The sequence below is a fragment of the Cydia strobilella genome, chromosome 9 (genome assembly GCF_947568885.1).
Source record: "Cydia strobilella chromosome 9, ilCydStro3.1, whole genome shotgun sequence".
In the NCBI taxonomy this organism is placed as follows: Eukaryota; Metazoa; Arthropoda; class Insecta; order Lepidoptera; family Tortricidae; genus Cydia; species Cydia strobilella.
Window position 1 is genome coordinate 7516084 of NC_086049.1, and position 25301 is coordinate 7541384.

General features: G+C 35.3%; 1 protein-coding gene across 2 annotated transcripts; it reads left to right on the forward strand.

Annotated features, from left to right (window-relative positions):
* The first annotated feature begins 526 nt into the window (after positions 1-526).
* LOC134744180 (protein yellow-like) lies at positions 527-25072 on the forward strand. Of its 2 annotated transcripts, none has more exons than XM_063677898.1 (7): positions 527-655; positions 11667-11924; positions 15356-15525; positions 21393-21557; positions 21902-22073; positions 22796-22977; positions 24508-25072. In XM_063677898.1, exons 2-7 carry the CDS (start codon positions 11699-11701, stop codon positions 24943-24945), a joined length of 1353 nt encoding a protein of 450 aa, XP_063533968.1. In that variant the 5' UTR covers positions 527-655; positions 11667-11698; the 3' UTR covers positions 24946-25072. The 2 variants fall into 2 exon arrangements, with proteins under 2 accessions (XP_063533968.1, XP_063533967.1); XM_063677897.1 differs by lacking the exon at positions 527-655 and adding an exon at positions 10317-10855.
* Positions 25073-25301: the final 229 nt, after the last annotated feature.

Sequence of the window (25301 nt, forward strand, 5' to 3'; positions counted from 1 at the left end):
TTTAGTATTTGTTGTTATAGCGGCAACATAAATAAATCATCTGTGAAAATTTTAACTGTCTAGCTATCACGGTTCATGAGATACAGCCTGGTGACAGACAGACGGACAGACGGACAGCGGAGTCTTAGTAATAGGGTCCCGTTTTTACCCTTTGGGTACGGAACCCTAAAAAAACCGGACAAGTGCAAGTCGGACTCGCCCACTGAGGGTTCCGTACTTTTTAGTATTTGTTGTTATAGCGGCAACAGAAAAAGATCATCTGTTAAAATTTCAACTGTCTAGCTATCATGGTTGATGAGATTCAGCCTGGTGACAGACAGATGGACAGACAGACAGACAGAGAGACGGAAAGATGGCCAGAGGAGTCTCAGTAATAGGGTCCCGTTTTTACCCTTTGGGTACGGAACCCTAAAAAGGAAAAAGAGTCGTAATTAATAAACGCTCCACCTGCTTAAATATATTGTTGTTGTTTATCGCCGGTTACGCTAAATAAATCGAGAATGATAAGAGGATGGTGCCGGGTTTCACAAGCAGTGTGACCGCGGGGCTCCGACCGGCAACGCGCAGTACCATCGCTGTCAAAAATATATTACTTCCTTCAAAAAATTGCCACGATTTGAATAGATTAGGATACTGAGGAATCCTACTTGTTAAGGTATGTTTTTTTTTTGGTATAAAACAACACCTTAAATGTGATTTATGTTGCCTACATGTAGTTATAAGATGTAGGAACGAATATTTAATTAAATGTTTGACCAAAACCGGTAATACCGTTTGTGAGTAGGTACCTATGATTATATTTATATAACAGATTGCTGAATGTATCTGCCTAGTAAAAAAAATTACAATTTACCGCTCGTTCAACTAAAAACGAACAAATAGTTTCACACTGCATTTAGTTTAGGTACCTATTTTGATATTCGTTATAGCCGTTTCCCCTTTGTTAAAAAAATATTTATGAGAGCCTTACAACGACCCCATCCATTGGATGACACACAATACCTATAGTTTGCAAACAATTTTTGTTTTTCTAATTTACCCTCCAAAAGGGAAGGCCCTATGTTTTATGTTTTATTTTTCAATATTTACGAAAGACGTCTTTGGAGCTAATTTCAACTCAATCGCTCCACTAAATAGTTTCGGAGCAAATATCAGATATTTTAGAGATTCTATGATTAACGGACGGACAAGTAGAAAGACGGACAGATACACGAGTGGTCATATAAGGAAGACCTAATGTAAAACCCTGAAACTTCTGTTAGGTATCGTGAGTAGGTATAGGTATAGGTTCTGTTATTGTAACATCTTCATAATATAACGAACCTACGACATCTTGTAAAAAGTCGCAAATAAAACAGTAAATTTGAAAAGCAGGAAATAATTATTTGTAGTTATTACCTAACGACTTAACTAAACTACCCATTAGTTTCAAGTTTAAATGAACCAGCTTCTTTTTATATATATATATGCCCACTGCTGGGCACAGGCCTCCTCTCATGCACGAGAGGGATTGGGTTATAGTCCCCACGCTAGCCCAATGCGGGTTGGGGAGTTCACATGCAGTATACACCTTTGAATTTCTTCGCTGATGTATGCAGGTTTCCTCACGACGTTTTCCTTCACCGAAAAGCTAGTGGTAAATATCAAATGATATTCCGTACATAAGCCCGTTTAATAATAATAATAAAAACCATTAGGGCTGTATGCAAATGTAAATTTATTTAGGCTGTAAAAACAAAAATGTATTTTAAATGAGTACCTCCTGCTAAGAGCGTTTTCACATTGTCCGATCCAATATCGGATATAACGGATAGAAGTATAGGTATAATCATAATCAAAGAAGATATAATAGGATAGAGCGGTACTGTGATAGTAAATTATGTAGCCACAGCAAATTCATTGCCATCTATCGACACACTTTAAAACTAAAATTGAAGATTTGTAAAAATACGATAAAATGTATTTATTTTATATTTGTAGGTCGCTGTAAACTTATACTTGTGTTTGTTTGAATAAAGAATAGGTACGGCTACCATCAGTTTGGCACTGACATAAACGCTAGCGTGAACGTAACTTACTTTCTATGCATCTCGCTCGTACTGACATATTAGTGCGAGCGAGATGTATAGAAAGTAAATTACGTAGACGTTAGAGTATATGTCAGTTTTGACACTGTCAGTGACTCATGGTACGGGGACTTGGCATTATTTTAAATATTATTAATTAATTTGTTACGCATATTTACACTTATAAAATATGATTTTCAGCATTCAAATATTCCCTGCTATGGTAAAAACATGTTATATATTCGCGATTCAAGTCATGTCATCCCTATTTTAACATTTTAGTTGATTACTAGATATCTACTTATATATGTATTTGTAGCATTTGCTGTAATTTTTTATAATGCAGTAGGTATGAATTATTCAACTTTGTACTTATGAATTTTCGGTATTTATAAATGTAGAACTCACGTCCTGAGCAATATAAAGGGACCGTAAGGTTATTTACCTAGTGCCATAGAGTAACTTATACTAGAGCGGTACTGTCATAGTAAATTTTGTAGCCCCAGTAAATTCACTGCCATCTGTCGACACACTTTAAAACTAAAATTGAAGATTTGTAAAAATACGATAAAATGTATTTAAATATAGATAAATGATTTTTTTTATTTGCATTAATTATTTTGATGATTTTGACCCATGTTCTTTCACTGATATGCGTTCAATTTGTTAAATAACAAACGAAACCGTCAACGCCATCTATACGACTGTAGGCCAAAACTAGTAGCGCCCTCTGAACGAGAATCAAATTTTCTTGATTTTCGAGGCACGTTTTTTCCTTAGACTGTATCCATCTATTACGGAGTTATATCTATCTTTGCTAGTGCGTTACGCAAAACACTGATAAAACGAAGGTTTTATTCTAGTAGCATGGGTATCCTAGTACCCACCTACGTATTAGACTAATGAATGAGTAAACTTGAGTCAATTTTAATTTGAGCATTTTAGTAAGAACATTTGCTTTTAGAATTGGGTGTGTAGGAAGGATATCTGATTATGTTCTTATAATCAGATATCCTTTCTAAGCAAGACATAGATTTTAGTTACTTTTGCGATACCATTACATTCTATTAGGGATTATAGGTATAATAGGTGAAAGTCTAATTATAGCCGGCCTTGCGATTTTTTGTAAGAAGTGAGTGAACGCGGATCTCACGGACTCCATACCTTCGTTCTCTTTTTAGAAAGCCCTATAACAGATAGTAAATCGACTTTTTGCCACTAAATGCTCTGATAAACATAATGGATTAGCTGCAAAGCTATTTTCTTTTTATGTATCTAATTTCGATTTGCATAGGTCAATAGCTGTGGAAAACTTTCTAGATAGAGGCAGATAAAATAGATCTAAAAACAAATTAACTACCTATTTAATTGAATAGTTATATATTTTTGTAGGAGTCCCAACTTCTGGCTTTAAATTAGGTTGAAGATATAGATTATAAATGGCATTGTTAATGCATGTTTAGAAATAGTTTTGCAACGCATAAGGTGCAAATATGATAGAGGTGCCGGCAAACTTTATAATCATCACGTAATAAGGGATGTAATAAGGGTAGTTTGCGTATTATTCTTTTTTTTTATTTGTACGCACTCGCTCGCGCTAAAGGTGATTTGCTCGAAGAATAGTTTTTATTCTCGAAATCAACCCTAAAAAAGGGTGAAAAAATGGGGTGTAAATTTGTGACCAATTAGCTATATTTTAAGGGTGAAAAAGGGATGAGATGATGGGGGTGGAAGTTTGTATGAGGAATAAATAAAAAGCAGATAGGATTTAAAGAGAGAAGGAAAGGGAAGGGAAGCGGAAGTTGAACTTATTCAACTTCTCCATATTACCTAACTTCGTCAACTTCACCAACCTCTCAATCTTCTCTAACTTCTCCATAGTTTTCATAGTCTTCTCCAAATTCTCCAACTTCAAGTTCTCTAACTTCCTCAACTATTAGTTCTTCAATTTATCCAACTTCTTCAGCCTCAACTTCCTCAATTTATTCAAATTTTTCAATTTATTTAACTTCTCTAACTTCTTCAACTTCAAGTTCAATTTCTTCAACTTAAACCTCTGCAACTTCAACTTTTACTTCAACTTCTTCAATATTTTCAAGTTCTGCCAGTTCAACTTCTATAATTTCTTCAACTTTAACCTGTTCAACTTCAACTTCTCAACTTCTTAAATTTTTCACCTTCAAGTTCTATTTCCCCAAGTTTTTCATTATTTTCAACTTCGACTTCTCCAACTTAAAATTCTCCAACTTCTTTCAGTTTTACAGCTTCTTTAACTTCAACTTCTCCAACTCCCTCAACTTCAACTTCTCAAACTTCAACCTCAAACTTCTTCAACTAAGTTCTCCAACATCTTTAACTTCAACTTCTCTAAGTTCAACTTCTCCAACATCTTCAACTCGAACTTCTCCAATTTCTTTAATTTCTCCATCGTAGAGGTGGAAGTGGAAGTAAATTGAAGAAATATTAATAAATAAAAGAAAATATTTTTTTAAAAAAGGGATTAGAAGACCTTTCGTTACAAATAAAGAATGATCGCATTTTTAACTAATTAGTCATCCCTTTTGGGGGTGAACAGAAGGGTGTAATAAAAAGTAGATTTGTTTAAAAATTAAGGTATCCAAATTACTAATTCCACGCAGACAAAGTCGCGGGCAAAAGCTAGTACATAAATAAGAGAGAATAAGATTCGAGCCTACACCCCAGCAGGGGGTAACAGGATAAGAAAAAGAAGTACTTCGTCAGAATCGATAAAGAAAATCAATCTTATAAAAGTAGGTATAGGTAGGTACGAAAAATATATAGGTAGATATTTTTCGAAATCATAAAATTACCTACTGCTATTCTGCACTTCTATTCTGCTACCATAACACCGTACCGTACCGACCACTGGAATATAAAAGATTATAAATTGAATGTGGGATTTGTTTCGCGATACTACAGTAAAAAAAAAAAAAAGTTTTCCAATAGCTGTTGCGACTGTTATGCGTAGAGGAGCAGTATTCAGGGGCTACCGCGAAAACCGAAATTCGCAAGTTGCGGGGATCTTTCTCTTTTACTCCAATGAAGCGTAATTAGAGTGACAGAGAAAAAATAGTGCGAGTTCGTTTATCTCGCGCACCAAGGGTTCCGTACAAACTTTCAATTTTCTCATGTAAATAGAATCACGAAAAACTTGACCAGAAATATACTAAGCGTAATTGTGTACAGCGTATGTATGTTGGTTTTTCAAGGATTTTTAGTGTAATCTCTTAGATATTTCAAGTATAACAAGCTTAAATTGCAAATTAAATTAGAAAATGTTTTTTGATAATTAAAAAAAGTTTTTCAGATAGAGGTGTGATTATATTTTTTTCTGTAATATTTATGATAATGTTATTATAATGTAAAAATTTCAAAAAATTTCGTTGGTAAACTTCGGAGATAACGGGGGGGAATGGTTTTTTTTTTCACATTTTCCCTCATAAGTAATTTTTTTTTACTATGAAAAACAAATAAAAAATTGTTTTGTAATGTTTAATTCAAGCTCTTACAAGTGGGCATTTTTCATAATAATATAAAATAATAATAAAAAATTACACTTCCAATTTTTAAGGAACTGGAAGCTGTTTATAACTATTCCAAATTTCAAATTGTATAGCTTCAGTAGTTCTCGAGATATTCAGCAATGTAACAGACAGACAGACAGACGGACAGAGTCCTTCCTTCCTTCGTTCCTTTTGTACCTTTTCGGTATGGAAAAAATGCCCGCAATTTGCGAACTTCGATTTTCGCGGTTATAGCCCAGGGTCACTCGCAAAATAAACTATGCTAAGAGAAGAGAATCCGGCATAAATAGTTATTTATTTTACAACCCGAGTGATACCCGAGTAAGCCAAAGATTCCAAAATTGAACCACGAACATAGGGAGTGGTTCGAAAAATGGAATCTTGAGCGTTGCGAGGGTTAAACAAATTTTGAAACCGAGTCAAACACAAAAATTTTCACCACACCAAAACAAGGAAAATACTAACTGTGAAATATCAAACAGAAACAATTCAAAATTAATGTTATTGCTTTCATTTATCATTCAAAATCATCACTTAAAATTCAACTCTACCCGCCAACTTAAGAAAACGACTCAAAATTTACATTTGATTACTTTGCCCCACATGTAGATAAAATGCAACTTTCTCGTCAGTTTTTGAACAATCAAGAGGGCCTAAACCAGCTGGTGTCGTGAAAAAATTCAAATACCCAGAAAGCGCGCGGGAATGTTTAGTCCAAACTTGGCCCGATTCCATTTTTACTGGACTTCCTGACTGACCCAATTCGCTGACTCTAGACTGGTATACAATGGCATCCAAGCTCTGAACAAGCTTGGAAGGCAAAACAAAGTGCAACTGGTGTGGATCCCAGGGCACGAGGGATTCATGGGCAATGAAAATGCAGATGAACTTGCCAGAGCCGGATCTGCAAACAACCTTATAGGTCCGGAACCATTCGTGGGGCTCTCACAGGGAACCATCACAACGGCTATCAAAGACCTTACTAAGACCAAACACCAGGAAGAATGGGACAGTCTGACGGGTCTAAAGCACTCAAAGCTCTTTATACAAGGGGTAGACTCTGGTTGGAGCAAAAAGCTTTGGAAACTTAGCAAACGGCAACTCCAAATAATAACGGGGGTGTTTACTGGCCATTACGGGGTCAAGGGAATCCTGGCCAAGATGGGGCACGCTGACAACACCGATTGTCGTATGTGTGGCGAAGAGGAAGAGACAATAGAACACCTTATGTGTGAATGTCACGCCCTCGCCAGACAAAGAATGAAGGACTTTGGAACGGGCTACCTGGTACCAAAGGAATTCAAAAAGCTACCCATGGGGTCCATCATCCGGCATATGGAGAGGGTGGGGAAGGCTCTTGAGTAGCGGACGGATCTTTCCTAGGGGGTAACTCCACAAAAGATCCCTATGGGTCGAAGTGTATCCGTAAGGGCCCCCGAAACTATAAGATAAGATAAGATAAGACCCAATTCACTGTATGTTATGCTGTGATGTCAAATAGAGATCAATTTGAATAAACAATACATATAAGTACAGTACGAATAAGAAGTTCAATGGCGATGAGTTAAATCATAGCGAAATGAGCGCACATGTGCCCATTTAACTGACTTTTAAAAACAGGGTCATCAAACTTGCATGGTCATGGTCATGATCAGCGCCGAACATGGCGAAGGTCAATGTCAGCTTATCTCGAGCAATCAATGGTCGTTTGTGGCTTAATAGACTTAATTTATGTTATTGTTCATCTGTTATTGTTTGCCAGCTGAAGTCACGCACAGCTATAGCCACAATAACCAGTGAGATGGTGGATTTGGAAATCAGGCATTTATTGAAGTGGCTGACGAAAGGCGTAGTAAGTAGTTAGTGGCCATAGAAGTTGGTAGTCCTGAATTTGAATCCCGTTATGGACATTTTCCGTTAATAATGATTGTTACTTAACGAATCCGGAGAGAAAAAATTATAGTAAATTTTACATTAATTTACATATATTAATAATATAATAAATTAATAATGTAATAATCATACAGGTATTTCAAAACTAGTTTCCGATTAACAGCACAACATTAACAGACAAAATAAGTTATTATACGTATTATTTAAAATACGCCGCCTAATCGTATGATGCTTGTAATATCAATATTGAACACAAAGTCAACTTTGTGTTTATCAAAATAAGGTAAATAACCCAATGTGTAACCATCTGTCAATTATAAAAGGTAAACTCATCGTGTCAAATTTGTTGAAACCCAATTATTAATAAATTAAGAAAAACCTGAAGGTTTTCTGTAAAAACACTTTTTGTCTGGTTTTGCTGTAACATAGGAAGTAGTAATCTTCGGAATTGTTTCACAATATCTTTGACAAGATTTTCCTCCTATTGAAAATGCGTAGCCCTAAAGGACTTTACTTAGTTTCAGTCTTTCGTTGCCTCTGCTAGTGCTTATCGGTTTTTTCTTGGTGATTTTTGTTTTAAGTGTGTTTTACGACTACGTCGGTGCTATGTCTTGCCGAAAGACATTTGTTTATTTGTTTACTTCTTCATTTGGTTATTTATTATCCTGTCGAGAGTGATAATGATAAAATAATCGGCATCTCACGCCATATAGTGTTTTGTACTTTTATAAACTAAGTACCTATATAAGTTTCTTTCATTAATAAATTAAGAATAGTAAATAAAATATTTTTATATCTATAAAAAATGCAGTTATATTTTGACCGTAAAAATGTCAAGTTGCTAGTGTTTCAAATTTTACATTAGCAGCAGATACACGACAAAATATATTTTTACACCATATTTACCGGTAACTTCGGTTTTTAATCGTCCTTTTATCGTACAGTGGTACTTAATGTGGTACTTAATATAGGTGTGGCGTCGCACCTACTGGTACCTTTTAACAACCATAGGTACATTATCAAAAACAAAAGTTACAGGATACCATAATGCCATACCATAATGCTAGGTGATCTCAATGATCTCCATCGTAGTACTTAAGATGGATTTTAAAATTTTAAACTAGCTAGAGGGCTAATTTTACTACGTATAGATTCCGAGATATAAGCGACTTTCTGAAAAAAACCTTTATATATTTATTTTATGCTTTCTTTTAAAATATTTAATTGATAAACGATAGAGCACACTTTGTAATAATGAAAAAAAAAAATTTTTTTTCCAAAATTGCTTTCTAGGGTTTAGATATGAGGATATTAGGTATAATCAGAGGTATATTTTGCAAAAAAAAAATTTGAACGGTATCGTATCTGGAGAAGCACAAACTTGGTATGTTATGACTTATGAGAAATATTTTAATTCAAACGTTAAAAAAAAACCGGCCAAGTGCGAGTCGGATTCGCGTTCCAAGGGTTCCGTACATTACACAATTTAGACAATGTATTTTTTATGTGAAACGTGAGTAAAATGTCTTTAAAAAACCCGTAGGGTCGGATCAAAAACTAAGTAATTAAGTCCGACTCACGCTTGACTGCAATTTCTAATAGGTTTTCCTGTAATCTATAGGTAAAGATCTATTTTGTGTATTTTTTTCAAAATTTTAGACCCAGTAGTTTCGGAGATAAAGTTGGGGGAATGGTCATGTTTTGCCTATTTTCTTGAATAACTTCTAACTTGTTTATCCTAAAATTATAAAAAAATATATATTTGAGATTCTCACAATGAGCTCTTTCATTTGATATATAACACGATATGGTTTGAAAAACTTTATTTTTTAATTTTCTTATTTACCCCCCAATAATGGCCCCCATGTTTAAAATTCATTTGTTTATGTTACACGCCCGTCTTTGGGTCACAAACTTACATATGTATACCGAATTTCAACTTAATTGGTCCAGTAGTTTCGGAGAAAATAGGCTGTGACAGACGGACAGACAGACAGACTGACAGACAGACAGACAGACAGACGTACGAGTGATCCTATAAGGGTTCCGTTTTTTTCTTTTGAGGTACGGAACCCTAAAAACCGACTGAAATGTAATGATGTGATATATTGTTAGAATTGTGTCAAAAAGCCCTTTCATTTAATACCACACACGATAGGTTTCTGAACAAAAATCTTTTGTACCCATACAAAAAAAAGATTGACGTCATAACTCCTCCTTCTTTTTGCTACGTGTCAAATTGATTCAAATGGCCTAAAGATCAATCGTACCGATTTTCATGCGTTTAACACAATGTGCAGCGTTTTTTGGCGTAGCGCTAGCACTAATTGAAACTATTTGAAACTCGTTGGCGTTCGGTCTCTTACGGCGCATGCATACTTACATTCACAATTCGGTTACATACAACGATGTATAGGCGCCTACCCGCTTTAGGCGGCCTACCCGCTTTTGGCTTGGTTACCCTATAGGTAATTTACATACTAAAGCGATAAATATGGTCAGGTACCGTTAGTAAATATTGGGCCAGAGTAAAACACACATGTATAAGTGCAGAAAGGAACTCGATTTGTTTAGTCTTCCATTGGTGTCCGTACTGACCAATATTGTCCATGTTTTTAAGAATATTTAGTTATTTGTCTAAGTTTGTCCTCATATCATACGGTTATCGTATTCGTATGATATGGTTAATATGTATTTATTTTAATATTCGTTTCTCATGATAAGTTACGTGTCTTATTACCGGTCACATAACGCGTGGAAAAAATATTAATTCTAGTATATAATCTCACTTAAAAAGTCATAATATATTAAAACGAGAAAAATTACTATTTAATATGGTAAAGTCGACTCAATTCAAAACATGGTAAACATATATGGTATCCACGAATGTTGTAGCCGATTGCTTACTGGCTTTAGATTCTAAGAAGTGTTTACCTTCGGCGCTTATGTGATCCAATTCCCAGCAAATTTTTGATTGTTATATTTTTTTTATATGCGGCGTATTAAATTAAATTTGTAATGCTTATGCGACCTAAATATTTACACTTGGACGTATGCAAGGTATGTGTTTGACATATCGATATAAAGCTGTGGCTCGGGAGATTTCCGTTACTTCTGATATGCTGCCTTGCTGCCAACTGCCACAGGCGCGCGGCTAAACAAATACTTTAGCTAGGAATCAAGGCGAACAAAAACCCAGTGTGCTTAAAAAACTCGTTTTGACAAAAATTAAGGAACTGTTTCTAGTGACGTTATATAAACGTTTTAAACCTGTGTGTTATCGATAAACGATGGTGTTGGCGATGGAGGATCAACAAGCTCGGTTTTGTGGACCGCTGCTCAGCCAATATGGTAATACATTATTTATTGTTAATTGTTAGCAATTAGCATCGCAAACGCGTAACTTTATTAATAAGAAAATTACTGTGTTATCAGTCGTTATGCATGGAAACTTGATGGATACTACTAAGATTGATTACTAAGTATGAACAATATTCCTCAAGGCGTTTATCAAGTACTAATTATCGTATAACAATTGGGTATAAGGTCATAATGAATCCGCTGTATTCATTGTTTCTATGACAATGAGAAAGTGCATTTAACGCAATTAATATCTATGATTCTATTGTTAAATGAACTATTTAAAAAAATTAGAATGAGTAATACCCTTTTTTTTTTTTTTTCGCGAAATTTTACTGTAAGTATAAAGATGTACCTAATTGTTGTAAAATATAATTAGAATATGACAAACATATTTTATTTATTGAATGACATAAACAATACCCTCGGTCATCCGTAGAGACCGTAGCGCAGCTCGCAGGCTTCGTCATCTTGAATTGTCTGTAATTACTTGACTTATATTTTAATTCTCGCCTGTTTGAATCTTTTGGAAGTAGAATTCAAATTTATTGTGTTTATTAAATACATATATTGTCATATTATATTACTGAATATTAAGAGTTTGAGGAACGATCTAACGTTTCGGTCACGTCTGAAATATCGATATAGACAAAGTGCCAAAAATATGTATACACGACCTTATGCCCATCTATTAAGATGTATCCATATTTTTGGGACTTTTTCATCCGTATCTATATTTTCAGACGTGACCGTACCTAAATGCGAACCACAATTGTTATCTACCTTTGTTTTTACTTCCCAGACCCAGCAGTGCTAGACGTGTTTAAATTAGAAATGGCGTACGGCATCGAGCGGTTCTTCTTCCTGTCGTACTGCCTGGCGTGCTGCTGGCCGCAGCTGCAGGTGACGGGGCAGACGCGCGGGCTCCGCACGGTGCGCCAGTGGGCCGAGCTGGACTTCCAGTTCCCATCCGAGTCCATGCGCTCGGCCGCCTTGGCCAACCGGAATTATGTTCCTGGAAACTCGGTGCCTATTGATGTCGATGTGCAGCATAGACGAGGTTAATACTTTATAAAATACTACGAGTAGTACTTTTCATAGGTGTATCATGATCATTATCATCATCCTGTCCTGGCCGGTTTCGGCCTCGGCGACTGAGTTTTTTCTGGCTAGTTAGAGCGACGATCGTGGCTTTAAATGTTAGGCCACACTCACCGCAGGCCACACCCTCCGACAAAATTGTAGTTTATGACCGCAGCCGGGCTAGCACATGATTGGCGCGAGAGTATCTCGCCGTGACATAGACTACCCGTCCCTCTTTAATTCATACAGTTAGTAAAAGACGGGTAGTCTTTCTCGCGGCGAGATACTGTCGCGCCAATCATGTGCTCGGCCTACAGGTGGTCGGGCCTCTTCGCGTCGCGTCATGAGATAAAGATATAACATTACGCAGAAAATCGTATTTATTTATGAGCGCTTTAAAACAATTTTATACCGCAAGTGTAATCAAATGGTTACGTTAGTAGATATTACAATCCAACAATACCTACAATATACTTTTTACTGCAAACCTCATTAAATTATATCCTTTTTTTATTTTATTTTATGTGTGAGACTAATGGATATTCTTTCAATTTATTTTTGTTGTTTTTTTTAATTAAAAAGAGGCGATGAACGATTGAACACCTTCTGTAGTTTTGTGCCAGTTACGGTACTTTTCAGAAATAAATTGTTTGTGTAATTGCATTGTTTTAAATTTATACGCAACTATTTTTCGCATATATATTTGACCAGTTGGAGTAAGTGATCCAAATTAATATTTTCTCTATTTTCAACTACTAGAGTTCTGAATCTCAGCAAACACCAGCATATCCCGTTCAGCACTGGTGACATTCCTGCCGTAGAAATTTTGATACGACTGTTATCTGAAATAAGATTAATAATAAAAAAACTTAAGTACGTCACTCGTAGCATCGTGCTACGAAAAAGCGCATCGGCGCAGCACCTAAATTACTGCTAAAAGTGGGACAAAGTGGGAGATGTTCATAATCAGAGCACTTAATCAAAGTTTCTCTCCATTGATAAAAAATTATCTGTAAAATAAGGCGAATTAAACTAAAAGCCAGTGAATTTCACTTAAGTAAAATATTTCGGTAAAAATAGCTTAGCTGTTCATTTGTAACAATATTAAATACAGTAGTAGTAGTTATTTTTATAGTATATTAATGTCAAATAATTAAACATACCTTTATCTTGAATATCCATTGCAGTTTTAGTTGACAAAGATGCACTTGTACGAGAATAACACAAAAACAATTCGCGGAAAATTGTGTAAAAACAACTGATAAGAAGATGCACTCTCGATGGCGATAACGGAAGGACGATGATTATTCGTAGTAGATTCACTCCACGAAATAAAGAAAGAGCGCGCCTCTTTGTTTTGTGATTCATTGCAGTGTAGACTTGTAAATGCCTAAGCGATTACTATTTTATGATAATAATAACATGTTATTTTTTGTTTTTGGCGTATGGTGTAAATCACAGTGTGTAGGAAATAATAAACTATCCTATAAACGTTAAAGTTATAAATAGTGAGGAATTATTTTACGTATCCATTGCAAAAATAAAGAAATCTTTGTGAAAACAGTTAAAGTTCTTTTTGTTTTTTTATTTATTCATAGAACAATAATTTAGACAATTATGAGGAACCTCGCCTCTTTCTAATAATTACCATAAAAAAACAATGAACTAGCAGGAGAAGTATAATTCAATCGAGCGCATTAGCAGTCGTGCTATCATGTCACTAGGCTAGCCGTTGTGAGACGGCTTGATAATAGTTATTTTCACCACACCAGCTGGTAAAGGCTCTCTTGATTGTTCAAAAACTGATGAGAAAGTTGCATTTTATCCACGTGTGGGCAAAGTAATCAAATGCAAATTTTGAGTTGTTTCCTTATGTTGGCTAGTAGAATTGACTTTTAAAATGGTGATTTTGAAATTTTTGAATAATGAATATTTACGAGCCCCGATGCATGTGTTTGTACAAAAATAATGTTTACGTTTAAAAATCACTAACATTTAATGCTAATGCTAATGTAGTTTAATTTTATGTGGTAATATTCTCCAATAATTAAATCCAAATACAAGAAATACCATTTGTACTGAAAGAAAAAAATAACGATTTTTTTTTATTTGACGCGTAGGAATATAACAGATGTCAAAAGGGCTATTACTAGGGAAACCAACACGGCTCTACCAATATACTGACAATTTTGTTTCGACCCCATGCATGCATGCAGCAGTGCTATAGGAGAGGACAATATGATTTGGAGAACGTTTTTGAAAAGTACATTTTTTTAACAATAAGAGTCTCATGCAATTTTATTATACGATCAAAATAAACTAGATTAAACATTACTATTACGGTTCCCATTACTGGGTCATTTTATCTTCATGTGTAACATTTATTAGAATAAACAAAATTGTTGTGTGGAACTAGACGAACTAATTTGGATCGGGGCTCGTAGTAACATTCATTTTGAATTGATTTGCTTTGATTCTGTTTGATATTTTACAGTTAGTATTTTTCTTGTGTTTGTGTGGTGAATTTTTTTGTGTTTTACTTGGTTTGGTGGTCAAATTTGTTTAATCCTCGTGCCTTGAAATCCTCGCATCGCCCAAGATTCCATTTTTCGAAACACACGCTACGCTCGTGGTTCAATTTCGAATTTCAGTTCAAACAACAACTTTGCCTCCTTGTAAAACAAATAACTATTGATTTATAAGGGGGCAACGTCGTTTATTTTATTTATACCCGAGCAAGCGAAAAATACTAACTGTAAAATATTAGGTATAAATCAATATTAAATGAACGCTATTAAATATATTTACCATCCAAAATCATCATTATTTAAAAGTTGACTTATTATTAGCGACGTATTCCACCATTTCCACCAGCCAAAATAAGGAAACAATTGAAAATTTCGATCTAATCACTCCTGTCGATAAAATGCAACTTATTCATCAGTTTTTTAGGTATCAAGAGAGCCCTTACAAGCTGGAGTGGTGAAAAAAAAAGAAAACCTTATTATGCTTTGAATGCTATCTACGGGGATGTATTGCTGGTTAAATTGATTATCAATATTAACTCATGCTTTGGGATCAACTATGTAAATTTCTAACCTCTGTTGGTATGTTAATATCAATTTATTTACATAGTTGACATCACAGCTATGTTGAGTTTTTCTGAGATACCACTCAATCTCATGCGTACGAACACGAACAGGTTTAAATAAAAACGATTTCTTTTTCTTGTGTTTTTGCCTCTCTCTAAATTACGGATCCCACGGGCTTACCTAACTAATTATGTATATATAGCCGATCGATGGTTTACGAGTAAACCCCTCGTAAATGTGTTTTAAACATTAATACCTAATACAAATAGATAATTCAACTAACTCATCTTTCATCTACAACATATTTTGTTGACAGGCAATTTGCAATCGCGCATCTTCGTGACCATCCCCCGGTTCGATGAGGGACGGCCGATGACGCTGGGCACAGTGGACGAGAACGCGCGCATTTATCCATACCCTGACTACACCTGGCATGACAACCAGGGGCACAACTGCGATGGCATGACCTCCGTCTTCAGAGTAGCTGTACGTACCTAGTACCTTGATTCTTGTAGAGTTTGAGCAACAATTCACACACCTTACGCCGTAAGGTACTGTTTCTACTAAACTGAAATGAAATGACTAGGCTGACAACTTATAATAAAAATAAAAACAGGTATAAACACTCGTTATACATTACGGTTTTAGATCACACCATAAAAAACATTTGAACATTTCTTCACCTGTTTACAAAACATTTAACATCTCCGAAACTAAAAACCCTCATAAGGTACCTTTTCCCGTGGAACGTCATAATTATGAATGTTATATTTTTTTAAATTACTTATAAGACACTTCATGATTAGCCACTATATATCCACTAGCACTAGCGTGAAAACTATTTGAAACTCAACCATGAGTCATAATTTTATTGATGATGATGATACATTATTTAAATATTTAAATACTTAAAAGCACTAATTTGGTGTGTTTGCGGTTGACACTTGTTATGTCCAATTCAAAGTCGAGGTATTTATTAATATTATAAGTATATTAAGCAAAGAGGATATAATAAGATAGAACGGTACTGCCATAGTAAATTTTGTAACCACTGTAAATTCACTGCCATCTATCGACATACTTTAAAACTAATAATTAAGACTTATAAAAATACATTCAAATGTATTCAAATATGGATAAATGTATTTTTTAATTTGCATTTTTTTTTAATATGATTTTGACCCATGTTCTTTCACTGATATGCGTTAAAATTATAAATAACAAACGAAACCGTCAACGCCCTCTATACGAGAGTAGGCCAAAGCGAGAATCAAATTTTTGTGATTTTCGAGGCAAGTTTTTTCCTTAGACTGTATCCATCTATTACGGAGTTATATCTATCTTTGGTATAAGTGATAATATTGCCCACGTTATCATTAAGGATGACTCACGTTAGATCGGGCCGGGTCCGGGCCGGAGCTTCCGGTCCTTCGTTTTCTATGGAAAGCACCACGTGATCACCGGTGACCCGGCCCGGTCTAACGTGAGTCATCCTTTAAGCGTACTTTGCTTGCTCTGGATATAATACTTGATCATTAGTAGATTGTGTCACAAGGGAGCAAAATGCTTTGTGAAATATTTGTACAATTTTTTTTAAATATAAACTTTATAAATTGCATAGACAAGTATGGCTGCGTTTAAAGAGACCTAAAATGTCAAAATGAAAATTAAATTATTAAACTAAAGTTTTTTTACGTTTCTTTGTAAATATTACGCTAATTAATTAATTTACTTAATTTAAATATGATATTAATTAATTTAAAATACGTTAATTACATAATTACTTACATTTTTTGTTTACAATTACAACAAAATATTATTTAAGTTAGAAAAATTGTATGCACGTAATCGATTATAAAGAAATTGTAATCGATTATCTGCATACTAATTTCATATGTCTTTGTGTCAATATTTCATACTGGCAACAAAATGTCCTTGAACAGAAAAGTGCCACTTTGATCCCTCCTAGCAGGGAAGAAAAGTTCCCTTTTCGAATAGGTGATGTGAAAAATAGTTTGTCGTTCAGCTACTTAAGTCGGTAGGTACCTACTTGAAATAAACGGAACCAGGACAGTGCATGGGGGGACACTCCTCCTTTCGGTCAAACTCGTCTTCGTTCGGCTCAGCTTTGCTCCGAGCAATTATTAGGGTTGGCACAACTAAACTTGACGTCCCTTTGCGTGCACGACCACACATAAGATAATGGTTAATGACGAATTCTGACAACTCTAAATAGCCGAAAGGGATAGTGCCATATATTAGAAAGGGATAGAATAATTCGACCCTGAACCGCTGTCAAACTTCGGTTTTGTAGGAAGTCAAAAGTCAAAATATTCTTCATTCAAATTATTTCAAATAGGCCTAGCAACAAGAATCATTTTAATCATTAAGACGAAATTGGAGGACCCGCGCAAAATCGCCTTTTCTTACAAACGTAGTTCTTATTTTCCTTTCTGGATATTTACATTATTGAAAATATTTTGATACAATTTGTTTATATCAACCACAGCTGTGCCCCTACGTTTGCTTTTTTTTTTCGAATTTTTAATTATTAGGTATAAGGGTTTATTTATTTAATTTATTTATTTTAATACATTTATTAATGATCTCATGTGTAATTAAAAGAATTGTTTTATGACCTGATATTTTTTGATAAATTAATAATTTGCTACATACAATACAATAAATATAATAATAATGTTATTTATGAGCAAGCTATTGATATGCTGTGCCCTTACAGAGTCCATATGAGAAATTGTATATTATAATTTACATCTATACTGTACCATGGTTGCAATAAAGAATTATGAATTGGACGTAGTTACGCGAAAACGTTCCAACCTACAGCGACCCCATTTTGAGATAAACGCAATTTTGTGTTTTAGCGGTACACTTTTTTCCTGTAATTATTTCAGGCAAATACTATTGGTTTTACTGTGGAATGCCAAACTGGTTATGGGATGATATGCATATTTTTTGTAAATACATAATACAAGGGGCATATAAATAGGTAAAACGAGTTTGAAACGTTTTTGCTAAATTTAATTTTGTATGAACCTTGTTAAATAGCAATTATGCATAAACGTTCCAAAACGAATTTAAGTGTATTATTTTATAAATATATATTTAAAATAAATTTAATATGTAAAATAATAAATACCAATGAGGAACATACAAAAACAACAAAAAAAAAATTGAAAATGTATTACAAAAAAAATAGGATGTGATCTTTTGAGCTTAGAACCTATGCCAAAAATTAGCTGATATGGTTCCAAAAGTTATCAAAAACTTATATTAAACATTCAATCATCGTATTCTATGATCTCGAAGTCCGGAACTCCACCAAACCCATCAACATCATCAGTAGCTTCTTCAGAACTTTGAAGCGTTCTATAAAATTGAAGGCAATCCTCAGGTATGTAGTAGTACATGGATTGTAAGTCCACTAATTTCGCTGGAGCAATCGGTTTGCCATTAGGCCACAATAAACAAAAATTAGATTTTTTTATCTATTGCAGTTCTCGCTTTATTATTTTATCAATTTTCAACTCATTGGTCGACAACGAAGGCACGGTTGGCTGTGCATAGAGGGGTGCTGGTGCCTACACTTATGTATGGTAGCGAAAGTTGGGTATGGCAGAAGAGGCATCAGAGCCAAGTGAATGCAGTGGAAATGAGAGCGTTGAGAAGTGTGTGTGGTGTGAGATTACAAGATAGAATTAGGAACAGTGTGATAAGGGAAAAGTGTGGACTGAGCGAAGATGTAGTGACAAAAATTGAGAAAGGTATGTTGAGATGGTTTGGACACGTGGAAAGAATGAGTGAAAGAAGGCTAACAAAGAGAGTGTATATGGGAGAGGTAGAAACGGGAGCTGGAAGGGGCAGACCTTGGCGGACTTTCTCTGATAAGATCGGGGAAATCCTGAAGAAAGGCCAGGTCAAGAGCACCCTAAACCGGCGAGCGTGTATGAGGAATGTTATGAAAGTGAAGGAAGCGAAAGAAGTATGTCAGGATCGTAGCAAGTGGAAATCCGTGGTCTCTGCCTACCCCTCCGGGAAATAGGCGTGATTATATGTATGTATGTATGTATTTATGTATGAAATCGTCTTCCATCGTAGACCGCATAAAAATAGAAAACATTTTATCTTTATCCAACTTAATTTCTTTTGTATGTAGCCAACTAACTTTAGATGAGTCTGTAAACTTCTTCCTATTAATAATCTTCTTTTCCACTTTAGTTGAACTAAAAAAATCAGTCTTTGTCATTTTGTAAACTTGAAGAGGTTTAACTTTTTTACAGGTTTTAATAATATTGATGTTATGAAGAAGCTACTGATGATGTTGATGGGTTTGGTGGAGTTCCGGACTTCGAGATCATAGAATACGATGATGATTGAATGTTTAATATAAGTTTTTGATAACTTTTGGAACCATATCAGCTAATTTTTGGCATAGGTTCTAAGCTCAAAAGATCACGTCCTATTTTTTTTGTAATACATTTTTTTTTTGTTTTTGTATGTTCCTCATTGTTATTTATTATTTTACATATTAAATTTATTTAAGATATATTTATAAAATAATACACTTAAATTCGTTTTGGAACGTTTATGCATAATTGCTATTTAACAAGGTTCATACAAAATTAAATTTAGCAAAAACGTTTCAAACTCGCTTTACCTATTTATATGCCCCTTGTATTATGTATTTACAAAAAATATGCATATCATTCAATAACCAGTTTGGCATTCCACAGTAAAACCAATAGTATTTGCCTGAAATAATTACAGGGAAAAAGTGTACCACTAAAACACAAAATTGCGTTTATCTCAAAATGGGGTCGCTGTGGGTTGGAACGTTTTCGCGTAACTACGTCCAATTTAACAAAAGAAGACAACACGGCAGCACGTCTTACTTTGTCGGCATTTGTTTTCTCACTACGATGACAAGTAGGTCCGCGGCGGCGTTTCGTTTCACATGTGCGTTTCGTTGGTGCTGTCATTTTATGGGAGCAAAGAGTAATAATGTTGCCAACTTTATTGTAAATAGTCCATTGATTCTTTTGACTAAATACATAAACTTAAATATACCATAGTTATTTATTTTGGTAAAAAATATTTTTTTCTCGAACATATTTATTAGCAAAAATTGATCAAGTATATGTGGATCGTTTATAGCAAAAAATTAGAAAATAATATATTATAATAAAACGTTCCAATTTATTTAGAACAGTCTTCGCAGCTTAAAAAAACAGTATGGATTAATCTAAAAGGTTTCAAATTACATGGAACATTTTTGCAGGAATAAAAAATGTATAAAGATTTTGCAAAAACGTTCCAACCCACATGGATCATTTAAGAAACAATTAAATGTGCGTTTTATGAATTTAGTATAATGTTCCAAGACAAGTGGAACATTATAACGATATGTTATTCTATTAAGAGTTTTTAACAATATGTTTCAGTATGCATGTAATGTTTTTACTTTATTTTGAGTACACGTCCTTGGCATAATGGTGGGTTGGAACATTTGGGTCAAACTTTATTGATGAAACTAACCTAAAAATACTAGCATCTTTGTGTGCACATGATGTAATATGTCAAAAATAGTACCCTGGTTATGGTAACTCATTTTAGAGTGACTTGTGGGTTGGAACGTTTTCGCGTAACTACGTCCAATTAAGAGTTAGGAACATTTAAAAATTTGCATGAAATTTATCAAAAAATCTAAAAAAGTCAAAAGAGGCATAGCTATGGTTAATACAGGTACATCAAATTATGTACAATTATTTTTCATAATGTCAATATCCAGAGAGCAAAATGGGGACTACGTTTGTATGGAGAAGCGGCCGTCCCCTTTCCTCTTATGTAAGGTAGGTTTGAACAACATTGCGTTCAGTTGCGCAATAGCATAGCGCGGACAACTGGACATGGATGATGTGTAACAAATCACATTCGTTCCTGGCACCGAGCACAGACTATTTTACAATCGTCAAATATTTTTTTAACCTTTTTTCCCTTTACCTCTTCAATTTGAAAGTAAATGTAGGTAGGCAGTAGGTAAATAAACACTTAATAGTTATAAAATTTAGTCGTTTTATGACATAAATAGCACTTTGGATGCTGACTCTTACTATTCTCCATACTTATTTAATGAATAGGTTTATGTGTAGGTACAATTTTAAACATACTTGCAGGAAATAGAGTCTGAGACCTAGAAGCAAAACTTTAAAGTGATGGTTCCTAAGTAAGCTCCAGCTTACTTGGTTACTCTCCTGTTTCACTTGTACAAAATTATTTTATTTTATTGTAAACAGTTCATCTACAAAATGTTACTAGTAACCTATTTGTTAAAGATCGATGAGTGCAACCGGCTTTGGGTGATGGACACGGGCAAGATCGGGGACAACCAGGTCTGTCCGCCGCAGCTCCTGGCCTTCGACCTGAGCAACGACATTCTGATCTACCGACACAGAGTCAATGCCTCAAACTATGTGGAGTCTTCACTGTTTATTACCCCAGTAAGTACCTAGTTTCAGCTTGTGTTCATGAATGTAGGTAAACTGTCAGCTAATTCCCTATTGGCTTTTATTTTATATTATGTGCCTTCGTATTCTGGAAATCGTAAGATCACTTTTTCGTTTAGGTACTTATAACTTGTTAAAAACACAAATGTTTTATGCAAAAATCCTTGGATGACTTGAAATATAGGCCGATAGTTTTTTTTTTGTTATTACCAAAAGGCAAGCATTTGACCGCAATCTCACCTGGTGGTAAGTGCCGATGCAGTCTAGGATGGATAAAAGATCCAAGTAAGTTCCAAGAAGGTTAGTATGTTAGTTTCACAATTGTTCTCATTTTGCAGGTGGTAGACATCCGCAAGTCCAGCCCCGAGGACTGCGCGGACACGTTCGTGTACGTGGCTGACGTTACCGGCTTCGGCATACTGGTCGTGGATGTGGCGCGTGACCGTTCCTGGCGCGTCACGCATCGGCTCATGTTCCCCTTCCCATCGCGCGGGAGCTTCACTATTGATGGTACTGTTCTCTAGTTATATATGTGAAGTCCACACTTCACACTTTAAGCGTCAGTGCGTCGCGCATCGCTAAGTACATACATGTAACAAATTACACAGTATGACAGTTAAAACCAATTTACTGTGGAATTTATATAAAGTGTATACAATTATGTAATCAATTATATAACAGACACATTTAAAAATATAAATCTAATATATAACAGACGACTCACGCCTCACGCCTCATGGGAAGAGGCCCCATAGCAAGGGACCTTCTCTATCGAGGTTCTCTAGTTGAAATAGGCGGCTTCCAGACACTCGAGGACATACGCGCTAACGGTGGCATCACGAAGTTTTAAGCTGTATCTACGTTCTCTTTCCAGTCGCGGCAGAGCTTAACCAACGACAGTACTGTATTTTAATTAGGTATCACGGTCGAAACCTTGCCTCTCTTTTTCTCTCCACGATATCCATGCCGTGTGTGACCAATCTTTCAAAATGAAATCTAGCCTGTTCCACTATCTACGGCGGCATTTGCCGCATCTTACCAGTTCTCCAGCTTTCATTTTGCATATTTATTTCATGTCAAAATTCACTGACGAGCCCAACTCATCTCCTCTGGAGGCTACATAATACGCAGGACAAAAAATATAGAAGGCGCAAACAACGACAAATTGTTTGATCACTAACCTCGACCCGTTTGCACGAATAACTTAGATATGTTCCTACCATTGTTTCCAGGTGAGAGTTTCGACCTGATGGATGGAGTGCTAGGGATGGCGCTGTCGCCGTGGCGACGAGGGCGCGATCGTTACCTTTACTTTCATTCGCTCGCCTCCACTACTGAGAATGTAGTCAGGACCGGCGTGCTGCGCAATGACTCCTTCATCGAAGATTCCAACGCCGACCCCCGCTCCATTAATGTGAGTTTTACATTCTAGTAGTGTGTGTCATGTCATAAGACCTCCTTATCACAGGAGAAGGTAATAGAATGATGCTGAAGGTTTGATGCTTCAAGAAAATTTATCGGTAAGCATTTAAGTTATGATCTACAGTTTCCATCTTTCAGTTTGCCCCTCGTACAACGAGCTGCGAAAGTGCATATCTGCTTGCGTAACCTTTATCACACGAAGAGTTAAACTGTATTTATTTTGATTTACTGTTGCAAATAATATAGCTTATATTGAACATAGTTAGAGAAATTCACAACTTCAAGCGCCCGAAATTCTAAAATTTTTGTTGGCGTTTGAATTTAAATGTATTTATGTATAAAATAAATAAATTTATAAATAAATTTTATAGGACATTCTTACACAGATTGACTAAGTCCCATGGTAAGCCCAAGGAAGCTTGTGTTATGGGTACTCAGACAACGATATATATAATATATAAATACTTAAATACATAGAAAACACCCATGACTCAGGAACAAATATCTGTGCTCTACACACAAAATAAATGCCCTTACCGGGATTCGAACCCAGGACCATCGGCTTCACAGGCAGGGTCACTACCCACTAGGCCAGACCGGTCGTCAAACTCTACTTCCAAAACTCTACTTCAAACGTCTACTTCCATATCATAACTTCCCTGTAATTTGTTCAGAAGAGATAAGCTAATGGACTATATTAACAAATCATCATCTGTGATTGAATCGTAATTTTTACTTTACGTTATCGTTAACCAATATTTTAATTACATTCAAATTTAGAACATCTCTGAGAAACAAATAAATTTGATTTGGCCTATATTCGAATATCAGTCGAGATGACGTTTTATTCGAAATGAAGTGTCAGTTGCAAACAGTTTTGACTAGTTTTGACAAATCTCGCATGTTTCTTGATATTGAACGATTTGGCAGTCGGCCCCAACTCTAGTTTGTCTTTGAATTAAAAAAAACTTCGGATGCGTGTCATTGTGTGGAAAAGTTTTCATTTGCCGCCATTTGACGTTTAGTAGGTTTGTAATTTGTAAGTATAAAATTAGTTTGTTTTGTTGAAGCTTATGATATGGATGTAGATAAAACAGTGTATGTAACTACCCATATTACATAATTAGGCATTAAAATACTCGTGTGATCCTTTTATGAAACTGTTTCATTCGTTTCATAAACCCACACTCGTATTTTAATGCCTTTCATTATGTAGCAGTCACATAGACTACTATTACATATCCTGTTAAAACGTGGTTAAAAGTAAAAACAAACAGACACACCGCTCTACGTCCGGCCAAGTTCGGAGAAAAAGCCGTGTGACATTACAGTTCGCATATTTACATATCTATTATTGTTAACAGTCAGAAACGTGTCGTTGCCGAGTTGTTTTGGGCAAAAGAGTCATTGAACTATTCAACAAAATACCTATCTACTCCTAATTGCTTTTTAATTAGAAACGATACTAGTTTTTAAATATTTTGGAATGCGAAGGTACCTAAACAAGTTGATAAATTTGCAGGTTTTCCCGGAGGAACGCACGTCACAGTCAGCAGCCGAGGCCATGGACCGCGACGGCGTCCTCTTCTTTGGGCTCATGGACCCTCCAAGCATATGGTGCTGGAACTCTGCCACCGAATACACTCCACGAAACTTCCATCAAATCGCCATTGACAGAGAGACACTACAGTTCGCCAGCGGCATGAAGATTATTAACAATCTTAAAGGCGATCAAGAACTCTGGATCTTGACTTCCAGCTTTCAAAGAGTTATGACAGGATCTCTCAATTCTAACAGAGTAAACTTTAGAATTCACGCCCAAAGTGTTTCTCGGCTTCTAGAAGGTTCCGCATGCAGGACTCCCCCAAAGGATCGGTACCATGGCTACCATGCGAATCTTATTACGCCGACGGGATACAGACGTATTACTCCCAAATATGGCGTTGTATCACATCTTTAGAAATTAGTGCATTTTATGAACATTTGCTCAATACTATAATGTGGTACAACTGGCCATATAGGGGCGATTATTTTTAAACTTGTTTGATAAGTATTTAAATAAATTATTAATGACAATAACAAAATAAGGCATTTGTTTTAATCAACACATAATAAACAAATTTATTTATGAATTCGCGGACAAATTTAGTTAGTAATACCACTTTGCAACATGGATAGGAAGGATCACGTAATTTAGGCACCTAACAACCGACAACAAACTTTTCAATTTGATCTCCAGTCAAGACAGCATTGTAACAAAATTCAGTTTGTATAGGTATGTAGAATAATAATATATAGGTAATGTTGAAAAGTTAA